Source organism: Vipera ursinii, assembly GCF_947247035.1.
Source record: "Vipera ursinii genome assembly, chromosome: 2".
Classification (NCBI taxonomy): domain Eukaryota; kingdom Metazoa; phylum Chordata; class Lepidosauria; order Squamata; family Viperidae; genus Vipera; species Vipera ursinii.
The window spans coordinates 176,792,004-176,809,453 of record NC_139513.1 but is presented as its reverse complement, the minus strand read 5'-3'; the positions used below and the strand labels follow the sequence as shown (position 1 = coordinate 176,809,453).

General features: G+C 43.6%; 1 protein-coding gene across 7 annotated transcripts in view; it reads right to left on the bottom strand.

The window, feature by feature from the left end:
- SMARCA4 (SWI/SNF related BAF chromatin remodeling complex subunit ATPase 4) overlaps positions 1 to 17,450 on the bottom strand; it is a 103,546-nt gene that overhangs the window by 68,930 nt on the left and 17,166 nt on the right. For all 7 annotated transcript variants that reach the window (XM_083353079.1, XM_083353080.1, XM_083353082.1 and 4 more), the window contains exons 2-5: positions 6,467 to 6,713; positions 2,798 to 2,930; positions 1,758 to 2,150; positions 1,524 to 1,622 (exon numbers count right to left, since the gene is read on the bottom strand). In XM_083353079.1, coding sequence (XP_083209205.1) covers positions 1,524 to 1,622; positions 1,758 to 2,150; positions 2,798 to 2,930; positions 6,467 to 6,688 — 847 coding nt within the window. In that variant the 5' untranslated portion in view covers positions 6,689 to 6,713. The remainder of the gene's footprint in view (positions 1 to 1,523; positions 1,623 to 1,757; positions 2,151 to 2,797; positions 2,931 to 6,466; positions 6,714 to 17,450) is intronic.

Below are 17,450 nucleotides of genomic sequence, written 5' to 3'. Positions count from 1 at the left end.
TCATCTTATACCTTCATCTTGGGAATGGGGGTCTATCACTGTCCATCTTAAAATGTGATGCTACTCTGCATCTGCAGTATGGCCATTACATTATGCTGGTTCCCAAAGCAGTAAATGACCTGAGAGGCAATTAACAAAGATCCTGTTAGCCTTTCATAAGGCTCTAAAGATTTGGCTGATTCCCCAGATGTTTGGGCCAAATTAGGTGAGGCCAGTCATTGATATAGGGGTTTTTTATTGTTTATCTTGGGCATCACTACTTTAACCATTAAGCCCAATCATTGTTGTGACAGGTGGCTATGTACATTGTTTAAATAAATAATTATTTAATAATTAATAATTATTTAGGCTATCCAAAGATCTCTCAATCAAAACTGCATAAATATGAACAGAATTACTGAGAATTATCCATGTAATAGGTTGAACAAAATTTGATTATAATTTTATCTGATCATAGCTTTCTCCAAGCTATTCATTAAACTGCACTGATGTTCTGTCATAGCATTCCAATAGGATACTGATACTGACAGAAGAATTCAGGGTTGCTGGGTGTTCATGCATTATTTTTTTTATTTATTTGTATTATTTATACTGTGTTGCTAGCCACCTTGAGGGTCATTTTGAATAGAGTATGGGATACAAATCTTGTGAATAAAGGAAAAAGGAACATTTTCTGATAAAGTAGATAACTTTATCCTTGAAATAAGTAGAGTGGCTTGTGGGAAAAACCTTGGGAAATGGAGGCACAGCCAGGGGAACAGTGGGATAACAGGCAGCTGAGTTTGGAGAAGGAATATGGGAATGGCAATCTACAGTAGGAACCCTCCCTAGTTTCTTGAGCTGTAAAGGTGAAGGGGGAGAAAAGTACTTTCAGACTACCAAGATTTTGTTGATATAATTTACAAAAAAATAGAATTAGTTCATCTAGGACAGGGGTGTCAAACTCAATTTCATTGAGGGCTGCATCAGCTTTGCGGTTGCCCTCAGGGGGCCGGGTGGGTATGGCCATGGTGAGCGTGGCCTACTGGGTGGGCGTGGCTAGAGTGCGTATGGCCTACTGGGTGGGCGTGGCCAGCTCTACATCGTTCGCATCAAGGGTGCCTATGGGGGCCTGGGCAGGAGTGGGACAGATCTTAGGGTCTCTGGCAGAAGGAGGGTCTCTGGGCCAAGGCAGTGGGGGCCGTTCCCTCACTGTTTCCAGGATGGCTTCGCGGGCCGCATGAAACCACTTCGCAGGCCGCATCCATCCCCCGGGCCTTGTGTTTGACATGTCTGATCTAGGAGTATTTCCTGTGTGGATTATTTTGCAAGGCTGACAGATACCCATCCTCAAACACAGTAACTTTTGTGGCAATTTTCAGACTGATGACATATTTTCAAGCACTATGGATATCACTGAAAAATGTGACATGGTAGCCTCTTACAGCAAAAGCCAGGCTGAGGCTTGGAAATCTTTAATAACTGAGGTGTTAATGAAACAACGTAGCAATGAAAAACCCAAGTCCTCCAATACACAGCCTTACCTTCTGGCCAGGGCTTGGGTGGTCCACCAGGGGGCTGCCCAGGCATTCCTGGCGGAACTCCTGAGGGTCCAGGAGGGGGCATATTAGGCCCTCCCATACCTGTGAAGACATGGGAAAGCATAGGCAGACCATGAAGCTTTTCACTTCTCTGGTCTAAGCAAAGGAAAGACCTCCCAGAAGACACCTAGGAGAACCTCACCCCAGATGGATCCCGAAGACTTTAGCGAAACTCACCATGAGGTCTGTTGTAGTTCGGAGGTGTTGGTCCAGGTGCAGGCCCTGGTCCTTGCACTGGTCCTGTTCCAGATACAGAAGGTGGAGGTAGAGTTGGCATTTGCTGCTGCATTCCAGGCATTGGCCTTTTCCCCTGCACAGCCATGTGAAGATGGTCAGGCAACGGCTGCCCTCTGGCAAGCATCTTGTAGGCCATGATCTGAGCCCTCAACTGATGCAGCTGATTCTGGTTAAAAGGAGTTGGGCCCCGATTCTGCTGCCCTAATGCTTGGGGGTCAGGACCATCTAATGGGACTCCACCAGGGCCAGATGGCATCTGGGGGCCAGAAGATGGGCCATTAGCTGGAACTGGACTTGACGCATGCTCAGAACCACCAAGTGGAGAAGGGTAACCTGAAAAGGGGCAAGACAAAAAGAGAAAAGAAATAAAAATGGGAGAGATAGAAAGAAGACTTAATTTGCTTTGTTCATCCCACAATCAAGGATAAAGCAGTTTTATTTGGAGCTCCTGCTTGAATTTTAGTAGACAAAGCTTGGCAGAAGCTACCAGAATGTTATATTTTGGGTTTCCTTTTGTAAAATAAATGACACGGGGTAATATGTCATGTGTTGTTGTTCATCTGAGGTTGTATTTACCTACTTTTAAGAACTGCTAAAGACTAGATGATTTTTATTACGTCTTCATATGTAAAACCATTGAACTCAAAGAGGGTATATTTTCTTTTTCATATACTATATAGTCATTCCAAAAGGATGTAACTTCTCTATATGAGAAGAATGGTGTATTTCTCCACTCTTCAGTTTGAATCTTAGTCTCAATATGTTGACGTACAGTATTTACAGCAGAGAGACCCTCCTTGCAGGCTTAGAAAATGTGTTTCTAAATTACACAAAAATCCTTTACAGACAGAGAAAGCTTTTTGTAGAAGCTATCTTAAAGTTATGAAGAATCAGGAGATTTAGAAGGAGATTTAATTGTAGAATAAATGCTACATTTAACCAGTAATGTGATTTACACAAATCCTGAAAGCATGCCATACCTTGAGAATGCTGATCCATTGGACTTGGTGGGGGTCCCATTCCTGTGTGCCCACCAGCCCTCATTCCCATGCCCTTCATTTGACCGTAACGAGGGTCTTCCGATATTCCCTTTTCATGCAAGGAATCCATTGGCTGGAATAATACAAAGCCCACATAAAGAACTCCTCTAAACAAATCTGTTCCAATGGAAGAACTAAATCAGCTTGTTAATACATGCCACATTTTTTACTCTTGTCCTCCACGACTTCTTAACTACACTCAGCATCTTTTTATGGTTTACACGGACGTGAGAATGTGGAATGTGTGATAAACGTGTCATAGAGAACCACAATAGAGCTGATGACTAGGTTAAGGAGCTATGCAAAAGACAGTAAGAAGGCATGCCCATTGACACTAACCAGTCAGGGTGATTTAATACATTGTGCAGATACACACACTATCTAGTTCCCAGAATTCATAAAAACTAAATAGTGGAAAACTGATATACCGTATTTTCCAGCATATAAGATGACTGGGCATATAAGACGACCCCCGACTTTTAAGAAGATTTTCATGGGTTTTCCCTATGTGGTGCTCCTCAGGTGCCTTAGAGTTAACAATGCTCAAAATTGTTCTGGCTGAGAATTTTAATTTTCACACATCTGGAGAAAGACTGATTTAACCAAAATGTTTTGATTCTCAGCATCTTAGGCAAAAAGAGACAATGACACTTTTATCTTAGCTATTTGGATATACAGAGTCTTGATGCTTAACATTCATTGTTTGCTTCTGATCTTTCTAAATAAACCCAGCCTATTTTTATTTGTGCACAGCTTAGCAAGCCATTAAACTGTGACCTTATTTTTATTTTATAAATGTCCTCAGTAGCAGAATCTTCTAGATATGTCCAGCTCTCTCCAGTTGACTGACATACAAAAAAGATGCATTTCTAGTATGTTGTGAGCTTTAGCACACTTGTAGTTATGAGGCAATATAGGAATACAGTACTATTGACTTGACTGGCTCATGTAGATTTTATTTGCATATTTGTAACACTCACACTTATTAATGATAACACTCTTTGGTAGTCCCAAAGGTGCTTTTTCCAAAAGGCAACTGGCCTTTCTTGTTTTTTTTTTCTTTTTGTTTTTTCTTGGATGAGAAGTAAAACGTTTGCATAGGAAAAAAACAACCACCACCAAGAAAGTTCAGTTGCCTTTTGGAAAAAAACACAACCATGACCTGCATGACTGAGAATCTCCACAGGCATTCTCTTTGGTATGATTGTGCCTGTCTAGACAAAGTGAACAAACTGCTTCTGCCAGACATAAGTAGGAAGTCAGGGCTGCTTCTCAATTAGGTGAAGGTTTATCAAGAGCTTTTGGCCTCGAGATCAGCTTTGCTCTGCCTCGCCTAAACCTCGTCTCCTCTCGCCTTGGCGCCCCTTTCTACTTCAGCCACATGCGCTGGCTGTTTCGGCCAGGAGCGACGAGCATTGTGGCCCAACACTTCGGGAAGGCACCAGGTCTGAAAGAAGGCGGTTCTTTCCATAGGTTAGTTAATGAACAGGGCGGCGGAGGAGTGGGGGGGGAAGAAACGGGCTCAGCCCTGCGCTGCAAGTTTAAGATTCACACACACACCCTCCCCAAGGCCGCCTTCTACCTCACGGCGGAGGGGCGACCCCGGGCTGCTGAAGCCCCAGTGCCAGCTTTCCACTGCAGTCTGCCTGTCGCAATTCCCGAGCTGCGCCTTTCCGGGCGGGTGTTGCTGTAGGTCTGCTGCGGCACCACACCCTGAAGTCAAACTCCCAGGGTCAGGTGAAGCTTAGCTCTGCACGAACATGTCAGGTCGGCCTCCGCCTGGCTTCCCGCGCTCCCTTGAGCCCTCGTACTCGCAGAGTGCCAGCGGCTCGGCACGCGCTTAACTCCCGCTCCCTTCCAAAAAAAAAAAAAAAAAAAAAAGGGCTGCTGCCCTAGGATGCCGGTAAGCTGGAGCCTCAGCCTCGGTTGGGCTGGTCGGTTTATTTATGAGGAGGCCATCTTTCACCGTTCTCGAGCGCTGGATTTGTCCGTTTCCACTAATGTCTCCGCTCCCGAGGATTGATTTACTATTTTCCGGTGTATAAGACGACTGGGCGTATAAGACGACCCCCGACTTTTGAGAAGATTTTCATGGGTTAAAAAGTTGTCTTATACACCGGAAAATACGGTATGTATATATCATGCATGTGAGATTTTGGACTATTTTCTCAATAGCACATTAGTAGAAGGCAAAGACCTTATTTATAAATATGTATTTTATACAACCACTTTCCTCTGCCTTTCTCAATCCAGGAACTATTTTATTTCATTTATATATATGCACTAATACACCTTTAGTGAGCTGGTATCATATAACTTTGCATCCCATGACCTGTATTATCTCTCACAGCATGTTAAAATATTTGGCTTGGCATTTTGTTAATAGCTTCTAGTATTATTCTGATCTTCACTCTTACTGCCCTGACATAAACCTGCTGTACAACACTTCTCAGTGATGGCTCTTGTTTCTATCACAGAACACTCCCTCCCTATTATATTTGGGGACAAACAAAGATCACAATGCCTCCCCCTCCCCAAAATGGTGGTGCATCAGAGCAGTTATTGTCCTAAATGTTGATCTGTTGCCATTTCAGTTTTTTGTGTAGTTCTTAATAAGCTGCTCAGTGGTTTCAGAAATGGAGTAGCATATAAACCAAAGAAATCAATAAGATATAGTCCAAAGTAATATAACAAAAGTATCTTGTAACATTAACAATCCTATTACAGGTAGTCCTCGACTTATGACCATTTAATGACCTTTCAAAGTTACAATAGCACTGAAAAAAGTGATTTGTAACCAGTCCTTGCACTTACGACCATCACAGCATCTCCATGCTCATCTGCACAAAATTCAGGATCTTGGAACCAGCATGTATTTACAACAGTTGCAATATCCCAGGGTCACGTGATTGCCATTTGCAATCCTTCCAGCCAACGTCTGACAAGCAGCGTCAATCGGAGAAGCTGGATTCACTTAAATACCACTGTAAAAGGTGGTAAAATCAACTCACATAACAACGACCTCACTTAGTGACAGATGTTCCAGTCCCAACTGTGGTCATAAGTCAAGGACTACCTGTGCCTCATTAGCTTGGACTGTGATCCATGAAAGCATAAGTGATAACATACGTGTTAGTCTTACGGTGCTGCAGAATATTTTCTTGCTTCTACAACACAAGATTAACACAGCTACTCCTTGAAAACTATTCCAATGTAGACTGTTTCTCTTTGCAACATTCTTTTTTGTGTAAAGGCATGGAATGTCTTCCATTCTACAAGATTTCTATTTGGTTACTGGTTGCATGTCTTAAAAATAAGGTTGTCACCTTTTGTTATTATGTTTTATTATTATCACATTACATTTTGGGGAGGAAAAATAGGAGAAGAGAGTTCTGTGTACACCAACCTGAACTCCTGAATAAAATATAACACAGAAATACAACTCCCCCCACCCCCTTGTTGAAAGTTAACACTAAACAAAACATTCTGCTGTGCTACATTTCATCTCTGAAGTAATAAAGGAACTGATCCCCCTATTTCCTTTTCTGAGTAAAGCAAACTCATATTGTTAAAGATGTGCACAGACGTAAAAATATTAAGCTCGCTTACCTTATGCATCTGATGCATGTTATCCTGAGTATAACCTCCAGGCCCTTGTGGTGGCATAGAGTGCCCTGCTGATGGTGGTCCTGGGCTGGGACCCATCATACTGTGTGCAGAACCTGGGGATGGCCCAGGACTAGGGCCCAGCATAGCACCAGGAGAAGGACCAGGACCAGGCGAAGGCCCGGGACGAGGTGTCCCTCCCATTGGAGGATCAGGAGTAGACATTTTCAGAGTTGTTCAAAATAATATCCTAGTGAAAGAGAATTTATTATTAGGGGGGGGAATATCTGTTAATTAAATGCAACCATTGTCAACAGTACAGCATATAACTAAAATATAGGCTTTTCTAAAGATACCACCACCGGTTGTCAGGGAAAATAAAACACTAAAAATAAATATCTGAAATCTTTCAAGGACTGTATTGAACAGTATTGAACTGGACTTACCCTCTTTTCAAATCAGTGTCCTTGGGACACTGGGGAAAATAAAAGGCCGTGTTGTCAAGCTCCCAAGAGTCAACTCATCTACCTATTTATTTATGGCAAATTCAGTATATTTCAAACGTAAGTACAGCTGTACCAATCTGGATGACAAGGTGGAAGCAAAGAGATACTGAAAATTCTAATGCTTTATTGTAGCCCAGACGCTTTCCCAGCTTTTTCATTATCTATATTTTTAAGATAAGAGTTTATTGCAGTTACAGACTGCTAAGAGTTAAAAATAAAACACATTCTAAAAAATAAGAATAAAAAAACAAAAATGAATAAGAATAGTACAATTGCTTTTGGGCTTGTTGGTGGGCAATCAAGTTGTGTCTAATTTTTCAGACTAACAAAATGAGGCTATGCTCAAGGAATCTAAATCAGGCCACCCTAAATCATGCCACAACTGTACCTTAAAAAGCTACTTTATCAAGGAGTTATAATGAAGGTCTTTATAGAGGATACAATATAAGAGGGCATGAGCTATCATTTCAATAACCCTTGACCCCACAGGGGTACAGTCTTACATTAACCCTCCTAAAACTCCTGTGGATAGAGTCCTGAAGCGTGGTAAAGTTAGTGCTCTTCAGAATTAGATGATGGCTGCTGCTGCTGATGATGATGACGACAACAACAACAACATTCTTGGGTGGAGCAGACTAGTCCTGTTGGGCTTCTAAGCCTGAATACAGGTAATCATCAAGTTCCCAGCCTTCCTTTAGTCCCGAAATTATGAATGTTGCCGCACTACGGCAGTCATTCCCTGTTACGAATGACCACAGTGGCACTGCAATGTTCACCCTGGCTATTCCCTCCCTCCCTGGGTCTCCCTAGGCACTAGGCCTTTTGCGAAGATCGAGATCCTTCGCTTTCTTGGCTGCTCCAGGCCTTCAGTGTGTTCACAGACAATGGAGGACCAAAGTAATGCAAGATACATGAGATCAGTAGCGTGACATTTCGCGCCACAGTACTTTAGGCCTCTGTTCTCGGCAGAATAGAATGGAACCGAAGCTGGGGGAGGCTTCTGCGTGCCTCTGGAGGCCTGACCCGAGTGTCGGAAGCCTTTTCTAGGCCGCTGCTGCCCGGAAAGGAGGCCAGGGGACATTTCTGCAGACCTCTGGAAGCCCAATCCGTGCATCGGAGGTCTTTTCTGGTCCGCTGCCAGGAAAACCAGGAAAGAAGGCCAAGGGATACTTCTGTGGGCCTCCAAAGGTCCGTTTTGGGACTTGGAGGACTCCCCCAGGTCTCCGAAGCCCAGAACGGAGGCCAGGTGAGGCTTTTGCATGCTTCTGGAGGTCCGTTCTGGGCCTTGGAAGCCTCCCTCGGCTCTTGCTGGAAGCAGAGAAAGAAACAGAGAGGCTGGAGAGGAGAAAGATATTCACAAGGTAAATGACCCAGTGTGGCAGGATTGGGCAGGGGAGGAATTCTGGGGACCCCAGGGGAGGGAGCATGAGGTATCTCAGTCAGAGGACCTTGGGTGATCTGAAGCAGATAGCCCAGTGATGGCGAACCTTTTAGAGACCGAGTGCCCAAACTGCAACCCAAAACCCGCTTATGTATTGTCGGGTGCTGGCTGGGCGTGGCCCATTGGGTGGGCGTGGCCCATTGGGTGGGCATGGCTATGGTGGTAACGGCAGACTGGGTGGGACTAAAAAATTCAGTCAATCAATTCCAACTTTGCGAGATCTTTTTTTCCCGCGAAAAGTTGAAAATGATTAATTGAACCTTTTTTTTATTGCACATGGTGGCGGAGGCCTAAAGCGAAAAGGTTTTATAAAACCCAGCTGAAGGCCTAGGACTGGGGTGATGGTGCATGTGCCCACAGAGAGGGTTCTACGTGCCACTTGTGGCACGCGTGCCATAGGTTCGCCACCACGGAGATAGCCTGTTCCATCACTAGGCCCCCCCCATGGCCTTCCCCACCCTGAGATACCTCATGTTCACTTAACGAGCTGTGCATTCACCCACACATTAAATTAGCAAATGTGTGGGAAAAACCTGGGAGTGAATCACGTTCAAGGTACGCGATTCACTCCTACGAATCCTCAAATTATGAATGCCAGGGTGAATGGGTAGACTCCATTACATTCGTAACTCGAGGACTACCTGTATCTTGTTTAAATGCACTAAGTGTGCATGCTCATAATCCATCAGTAGGAATGCCTTCTTAGAAAAGCCAAGATGTTGGAGTTCTGTGAAACTCTTCTAGTCCATTCTGATTCATAGAAACAGAAGCATAGGGCTGGAAGGGATATTTGAGGTCTTCTAGTCCATTCCCCTTCCTAAGGCAGCAGACTTAGACCATTCTGGAGAAATGGCTATCCCGTTTTTTTCTTGAAAACCTCCAATGATGGAGCACCCACAACTTCAAGAGGCAAGCTGTTCTACTGATTAGTTTATTCTTGCTGTTAGGAGAGTTCTCCTTAGTTCCAGGTTGCTTCTCTCTTTAATGATCTTCCACACACTGCTTCTCATTAAGCCCTCTCTTCTCTGTGACAGCCCTTCACGTATTGAAAGACAGCTATAATCTCACACATAAGCCTTTTCTTCAAGCTAGATATACTGTCAGGACCCACTTCAACCCCACATCTTAAGAAAGCAGAACGATTGGAAACAATTTCTTCCAACAGGAACTTTTATTAAGAGTAGTTGATAGCAGGCATAATAGACAGGATCTGAGATTTCCCGCACAGAACAATAGATTAAGGTATCCCCAAGCAAGACTCCACCCTATAGTCCGCCCGGCTGGTATGGAACGGCCAATCCCCAGGCGTTAGGTCCATTGTGGGAAAAGGGGAGATAACATCGACCCGTCTCCAGTTCATGCAGCAATGGTCGGCGGCTCTTCACACCTTCCTCTGAGCGGGTAGAAATAAACCAGGCACTGAGGATACATTCCTTATTCCCTCCCTTGTTCTAGCTGACAGTTTAGGGAGATAAAGTTCAGAGAGAGAGATAACACAGGAACAAATTGTTTCATTGTAGCAAGTAGCACAGAGGTAATAAATGAAAGCAAGAGGTTACATTGTAGCATATAGAGGAAGCAGAGGCAATAAACCCGCAGGCACATTCCCTCTCCCCTTTGGGAGTATGGCAGAAGCCAGGAAGAGGTGAGATTTGATTTGGGTCAGAGGGGATAGATAGAAATGAAATAGGAATGGGTTCTGACACATACCTAACTGTTCATTATTGGTTTAGCCTCCAGACTTCTTATAATCTTTGCTGCTCTTCTCTGCACTCTTTCTAGGGTCTCAGCATCTTTTTTGTATCATGATGACCAGGACTAGACACAATATTCTAAGCGTGACCTCACTAATGGGGTACAGAGTGGTGCTATCACTTCTTGTGATCTTGATGCTATCCGTCTATTGATGCAGCCTAGGATTGCAATGGCTTTTTTGGCAGTTGCAACACGTTCTTGCCTCATACTTAAGTAGTTGTCCATTAGGACTCCTAGCTCTCTCTCAGTCACTACTATTGAGCCAGATTCTCCCTATTCTGTAGCTAATTACCGTATATACTTGAGTATAAGCCGACTCGAGTATAAGCCGAGACCCCCAATTTCACCCCCCAAAACTGGAAAAAGTTATTGACTCGAGTATAAGCCGATCCGCCGTTCTGCAAGCCTCTGCCGCCAGCAGAGGCTCGATCCGCCATTTTGCAAGCCTGAATACACAGGAATACCCTGTGTGGCCGCGGCTCTCGGGGAAGCCCTGGCTGTCCGCTTCCTCGCTCCATGCTGCCATTCGGGGCCCGCGCGTTCCCCGGGCAAATCGCGGCGCCCAGCAGGCGAGGAAACACGCCCGCTCCAGTCGCCCCCCCTTCCCTCAGGAGACGCGAAGCAAGTGACCGCCCGGAGCTTACCGAGGACTTGCGCGCGGCCGAGGCTTCGGTGCTTCCAGGATCGCGCGCACCTCTCCCAAGCCGCCGCCGTCCGGAGACCTGCCGAAGTTTGGGGAGGTTTTGGGAGGTGCGCACGCACCTCCCCAAACCTCCCCAAACGTCGGCAGGTCTCCGGACCTCCGTGCCCTGCCTGCCTGCTTCTTTCCGCAGCGGAAAGAAGCAGGCAGGCAGGGCGCGGAGGAACGGAGACCTGCCGACGTTTGGGGAGGTTTGGGCGCCTCCCCAAACCTCCCCAAACGTCGGCAGGTCTCCGTTCCTCCTGCCGACGTTTGGGGAGGTTTGGGCGCCTCCCCAAACGTCGGCAGGTCTCCGTTCCTCCGCGCAGACCTGCCGACGTTTGGGGAGGTTTGGGCGCCTCCCCAAACCTCCCCAAACGTCGGCAGGTCTCCGTTCCTCCTGCCGACGTTTGGGGAGGTTTGGGCGCCTCCCCAAACCTCGGCAGGTCTCCGTTCCTCCGCGCAGACCTGCCGACGTTTGGGGAGGTTTGGGCGCCTCCCCAAACCTCCCCAAACGTCGGCAGGTCTCCGTTCCTCCTGCCAACGTTTGGGGAGGTTTGGGCGCCTCCCCAAACCTCCCCAAACGTCGGCAGGTCTGCGCGGAGGAACGGAGACCTGCCGACGTTTGGGGAGGTTTGGGGAGGCGCCCAAACCTCCCCAAACGTCGGCAGGAGGAACGGAGACCTGCCGACGTTTGGGGAGGTTTGGGGAGGCGCCCAAACCTCCCCAAACGTCGGCAGGTCTGCGTGGAGGAACGGAGACCTGCCGACGTTTGGGGAGATTTGGGGAGGCGCCCAAACCTCCCCAAACGTCGGCAGGAGGAACGGAGACCTGCCGACGTTTGGGGAGGCGCCCAAACCTCCCCAAACGTCGGCAGGTCTCCGTTCCTCCGTGCCCTGCCTGCCTGCTTCTTTCCGCTGCGGAAAGAAGCAGGCAGGCAAGGTGCGGAGGTCCGGAGACCTGCCGAAGTTTAGGGAGGTTTGGGGAGGTGCGCGTGATCCCGGAAGCACCAAAGCCTCGGCCGCGCACAAGTCCTCGGTAAGTTTTTTTGTTGACTGGAGTATAAGCCGAAGTGGAATTTTCAGCCCAAAAAGTGGGCTGAAAAATTCGGCTTATACTCAAGTATATACGGTATATGCTTATGCCCAAAGAACTATGTGAACTACTAGAGGAAGAAGTAAGGCATTTAGAGGCAACTCTACCAAACTCCAACCTACAAAAGAAAGCTATTCAAACCGATAATGAAATAATGAACAAGTAGCTCCAAGAGGATTTGACCCTATTGATAAACCCTTGGAGGAAGACAAATGAAGGTATGTCACACCCAGAAAGGAACACAACAATCAAAGAAAGAACCAGCATACAGCTAACAAACCCCTACTGCCCAATCTAACCCAACCAGAAGCAGCCCCATTAAAACTGAGCAATCGATTTCTTCCCCTAGATGGCAATACGCAGACCCACAACCTCCCCCTCAAAGAAAACATGCAGATATCTAGCAAAGAAACACCAAACATCCCTAAAAGAGTCACATCAAAAAACACACCTGAGATAAACACAAAAGCACCTGACTGCACACCCCAAAAATAGGCCCACACAACAAAAAACTTGAGTACGATATTGAGGGATTATAAGCACCTGGGCAATAAAGTTAAGGAGCTAGGAGCACAAGTAGTGCTCTTATCAGTACTCCCAACGAAAAGCCAACCCCCCGGATGCATTTTTCTTCAAAAATAGGATAAAGGAATATTTCTGAACTTTGTTTTTATGATTTATCTCATGGTTACTGTGAAATTGTGTGAATGCATCAAAGCAGTCCATGTTATCTCAGCTTGCACAGCTTGGATTCATTGAATGACTTTACCAAAAATTTAAATATTGCAGAATATACAGCCTCATGCTACATAACTAAGCTCCATTTCATGCTGAATAAATTAAATTATTAATATATCTTAAATAGAAAACTATATTTAGATAGATTTTTACTCCAAAAGCATTTCATTAAAATAAATTTGATGAAAATTAAAAAAATCCATTTTTTTTTAAAAAAATCATTGATTATTATCCACCTTGCAGCAAACTAGAGACCAATCAGTCTAACATCAATACCTGGGAATATCCTGGAAAAGATAATCAAAAAATAGATCTGTGAACAACTAGAAGCAAACCAAGTTATAACAAGTAGCCAGCACGGGTTTATTAAAAACAGATTATACCAAACCAATCTTATTTCATTTTTTGATAAAGTGACTAAATTAGTAGACCAGCAAAATGCTATGGACATAGTATGCTTAGATTTCAGTAAGGCATTTGAAAAGTAGATCACAACCTGTTGCTTAATAAGCTAGAAAAAAGTGGGATAGACAACATCACCACCAGATGGATCTGTAGCTGGCCGACAAACCATACTGATGAGTAGTCATCAATGGTACTACATCCAAATGGAGAGAAGTAAGCAGTAATAATAATAATAATAATAATAATAATAATAATAATAATAATAATAATAATAATAATAATAAGAAGAAGAAGAAGAAGAAGAAGAAGAAGAAGAAGAAGAAGAAGAAGAAGAAGAAGAAGAAGTAGTAGTAGTAGTTGGGACCTTGGAGGTCATCTAGTCCAACCCCCTGCTCAGGCAGGAAACCCTATACCATTTCAGGCAAATGGCTGTCCAGTCTCTTCTTAAAAACCTCCAGTGTTGGAGCATTCACCACCTCTGGAGGCAGGTTGTTCCACTGGTTAATTGTTCTAACTGTCAGGAAGTTTCTCCTTAGTTCTAGGTTGCTTCTCTCCTTGACTAGTTTCCATCCATTGCTTCTTGTCCTGCTTTCAGGTGCTTTGGAGAATAGCTTGACTCCCTCTTCTTTGTGGCGGCCCCTGAGATATTGGAACACTGCTATCATGTCACCCCTCAACCTTCTCTTCATTAAACTACACATACCCAATTCCAGCAACCGTTCCCTATATGTTTTAGCCTCCAGTCCCCCAATCATCTTTGTTGCTCTTCTCTGTACCCTTTCTAGAGTCTCGACACCTTTTTTACATCGTGGTGACCAAAACTGGATGCAGTATTCCAGGTGTGACCTTACCAAAGCATTGTAAAGTGGTATTAGTACTTCACTTGATCTTGATTCTATCCCTCTGTTAATGCAGCCTAGCACTGTGTTGGCTTTTTTGGCAGCTGCAGCACACTGCTGGTTCATATTGAAGTGATTGTCTACTAGGACTCTGAGATCCCTCTCACAGTTACTACTATTGAGCAAGGTACCACCTATACTATACCTGTGTATTTGATTTTTCCTGCCTAAATGTAGAACCTTACTTTTTTCACCACTGAGGTACAAGGCTCTGTCTTAGGCCCAGTACTCTTCAATATCTTCCTAAATGACTTAGATGAGGGAATTGAAGGGGATCTCATTAAATTTGCAGATGACACCAAACTGGCAGGAGTAGCCAACACCCCAGAAGACAAGCTCAGGATCCAAAAAGAACTTGACAAACTCGAACAATGGGCCCTATCCAACAAAATGAATTTTAATGTGGAGAAAAGCAAAGTTTTACATTTAGGTAGGAAAAATCAAAGGTATAAGTACAGATTAGGCGAGACCTGGCTCAAAAACAGTAACTGTGAGAGAGACCTTGGAGTCCTAGTGGACGAATACTTGACTATGAGTCAGCAGTGTGCAGCAGCAGCCAAAAAAGCTAATATAATCCTGGGGTTGTATAAACAGAGACATAAGATCAAGATCATGCAAAGTATTAGTATCGCTCCATAAAACCCTAGTAAGACCACATCTGGAATACTGCAACCATTTTTGGTCACCATACTACAAAAAAGATGTTGAGACTTTGGAAAAAGTTCAGAGAAGAGCAACTAAGATGATCAAAGGCCTGGAGACTAAAACATATGAAGAACGGCTGCGGGACTTGGGTTTGGCTAGTCTAAAGAAAAGAAGAAACAGGGGAGACATGATAGCAGTATTCCAGTATTTGAGGGGTTGCCACAAAGAAGAGGGCGTCAAACTATTCTGCAAAGCACCAGAGGGCAGGAAAAGAAACCATGGTTGGAAACTGACCAAAGAGAGAAGCAACCTGGAATTGAGGAGAAACTTCCTAACAGCTCACATGGTGTAACAAGATGGTGGGTTTGTTGTCACTGTGAGTTGTAGGGGGGGGGCACGAAGGGAGGCTCAGCCAATCTCAATGTATACATGGTTGTACTTTGAAAATAAAGGTTCATTCATTCATTCATTCAACAGCTTGCCTTCAGAAATCGTGCGTGCTCCATCACTGGAGGTTTTAAAAAAGAGACTAGACAGTCACCTGTCTGAAATGGTATAGGTCAGGGGTAGGCAACCTCGGCTCTTTTATGACTCATGGACTTCAACTCCCAGAATTCCTGGAATTCTGGGAGTGGAAGTCCACGAGTCATAAAAGAGCCAAGGTTGCCTACCCCTGGTATAGGTTCTTAAGCAAGGGGCTGGACTACCCCTGCTTAAGCAAGGGGCTGGACTAGAAGACCTCCAAGGTCCCTTCCAGCTCTGTTCTATTCTATTCTATTCTATTCTATTCTATTCTATTCTATTCTATTCTATTCTATTCTATTCTATTCTATTCTATTCTATTCTACTATTCTATTCTATTCTATTCTATTCTATGTGCAGGACCTTATTTTTCTCACTACTGAATATAACTATCCTCAATTTAAAAAAGAGCTAAAGCCTGTGGGGAAATATAATAACTTCAGCTATAATGCATATCTGGGTACTTGTTTAATCTTCAATCTGCCCTTAATAGTATATTTAGAATGCAAGGGGCCACCTGGAATTTGTTTTTTTTCTTCTATTTGACTGACTCTGATTCTCGGATATCTATTAATACAAGACAAAGGAGAAATTAAGACGAAGACAAGGGAACAATTAGCAACAGAACGTACTTTTCAACGGTTTTCATATAATCAGATGAAAGAGAGGATTAACATGGATGAATAAAAGAACCACTGCAATCAAGAAAAAGAAGATTCAATTTGAAAGTTTATATGTATATATTTCTTTATAATATGAATATTGATATATGGGAGAAAATGTGGGAAACTGGTATTAAATTTATGTTGTGTCATCATTTATCAAAGAAGTTCCATAAAATGATGTGCAGTATCAGTAAATGATACTGGTTAAACTATCAAAAATATATAAAATAATATCAAACCAAGTATAAGAAGTGTGAAAAGGAAGAGGAATTTTCTATCACACATAGTGGACTTGTGAATAAGTAAAGAAATGCTGGATGCAAATTCATAGAATGATGCCAATAACATTGCATATTAATATTATGATAAAACCTAAATTATATTTATTTGGATTTAAGGACAATGAATTATGAAATGTAGAAATTAATATTATACATAGTAACTGCAGCAAGATTGTTGTATGAACAAAGATGGATGAATAATGAAATACCAAGAGTAGAAGACTGGATTATTAGACTGATGGAGCTTGTGGAAATAGGCAAACCTACCTATTTCGGTCAGGAAAAGATAATAAAGACTTTTCTAAGAGAATGAAAGCCTTATATGGACTTTTTATCAAAGGATTGTACTGATGATTTATGGATTTGGGAATTAAAAAGAGTCAAAGAGAAAGGGAAAAAGAATAAAATGACTTGATAGGAGAGTCCTAATGTTTTATTTTCTTCCTTTCCCTGTTCTTATTTTCTATATTGTTTTTTCTTTATTCTTCCTTTTAATTTTGTATGCTTTTATTGTTTTGAAAAAACTGGTTTTGTCTAGTGGTTAAGGTGCTGGCCTAGAAGCCAGAAGACTGTGAGTTCTAGAGTACCACCTTAGACATGAAAACCAGCTGGGTGACTTTGGACCAGTCACTGTCTCAGCCCAACCCAATTCACAGAGTTTGTGGGAAAACTGGGAGAAACGAGTATTAGGTATATTTGCCACTTTAAGTTATTTATAAAAATAATAAAGGTGAGATTTAAAAATCTAATAAAGGCCAACCCCCACTGAGGGAAAAAAGAATCCTAGAAATAAACCATTGGCTAAAGGGTTGGTGTTGCCGCGAAAACTTTGGTTTCCTGGATCATGGACTGCATTTCCTTCGCAAAGGACTCTTGGCAAGGGATGAGCTACACCTCACGAAAACAGGGAAAAATGTACTCGGAAAAAGAGTGGCCCAACTCATCAGGAGGGCTTTAAACTAAAATTGAGGGGGGAGGGTGACCAATCTTCAGAATCTCTAGAATCCAAAACCAATCATAAAACCCAAGAAAACAAATCAAACAATGAGGTGGGCAGAGTTGAGAAAAAAGAAAAACTCAAACAACATTCAGGGATGCAGGAAACATACTCATTGGAGGTTTTTAAGAAGAGGCTAGCCGCTAGACAGTCACTTGTCTGAGATGGTATAGGTTCTCCTGTTTGAGCAGGGGGCTAGACTAGAAGACCTCCAAGGTCCCTTCCAGCTCTATTCTATTCATGTTGCACAGAAGTAAATAAATAAAAAAATACCCGATTCCATCAAATCCCTGTTAAATCCCATAGTCCTAGAAAATTTAGTCAAAACTCTTCTGAAGTAGAATTCAGCGGCTTTTATT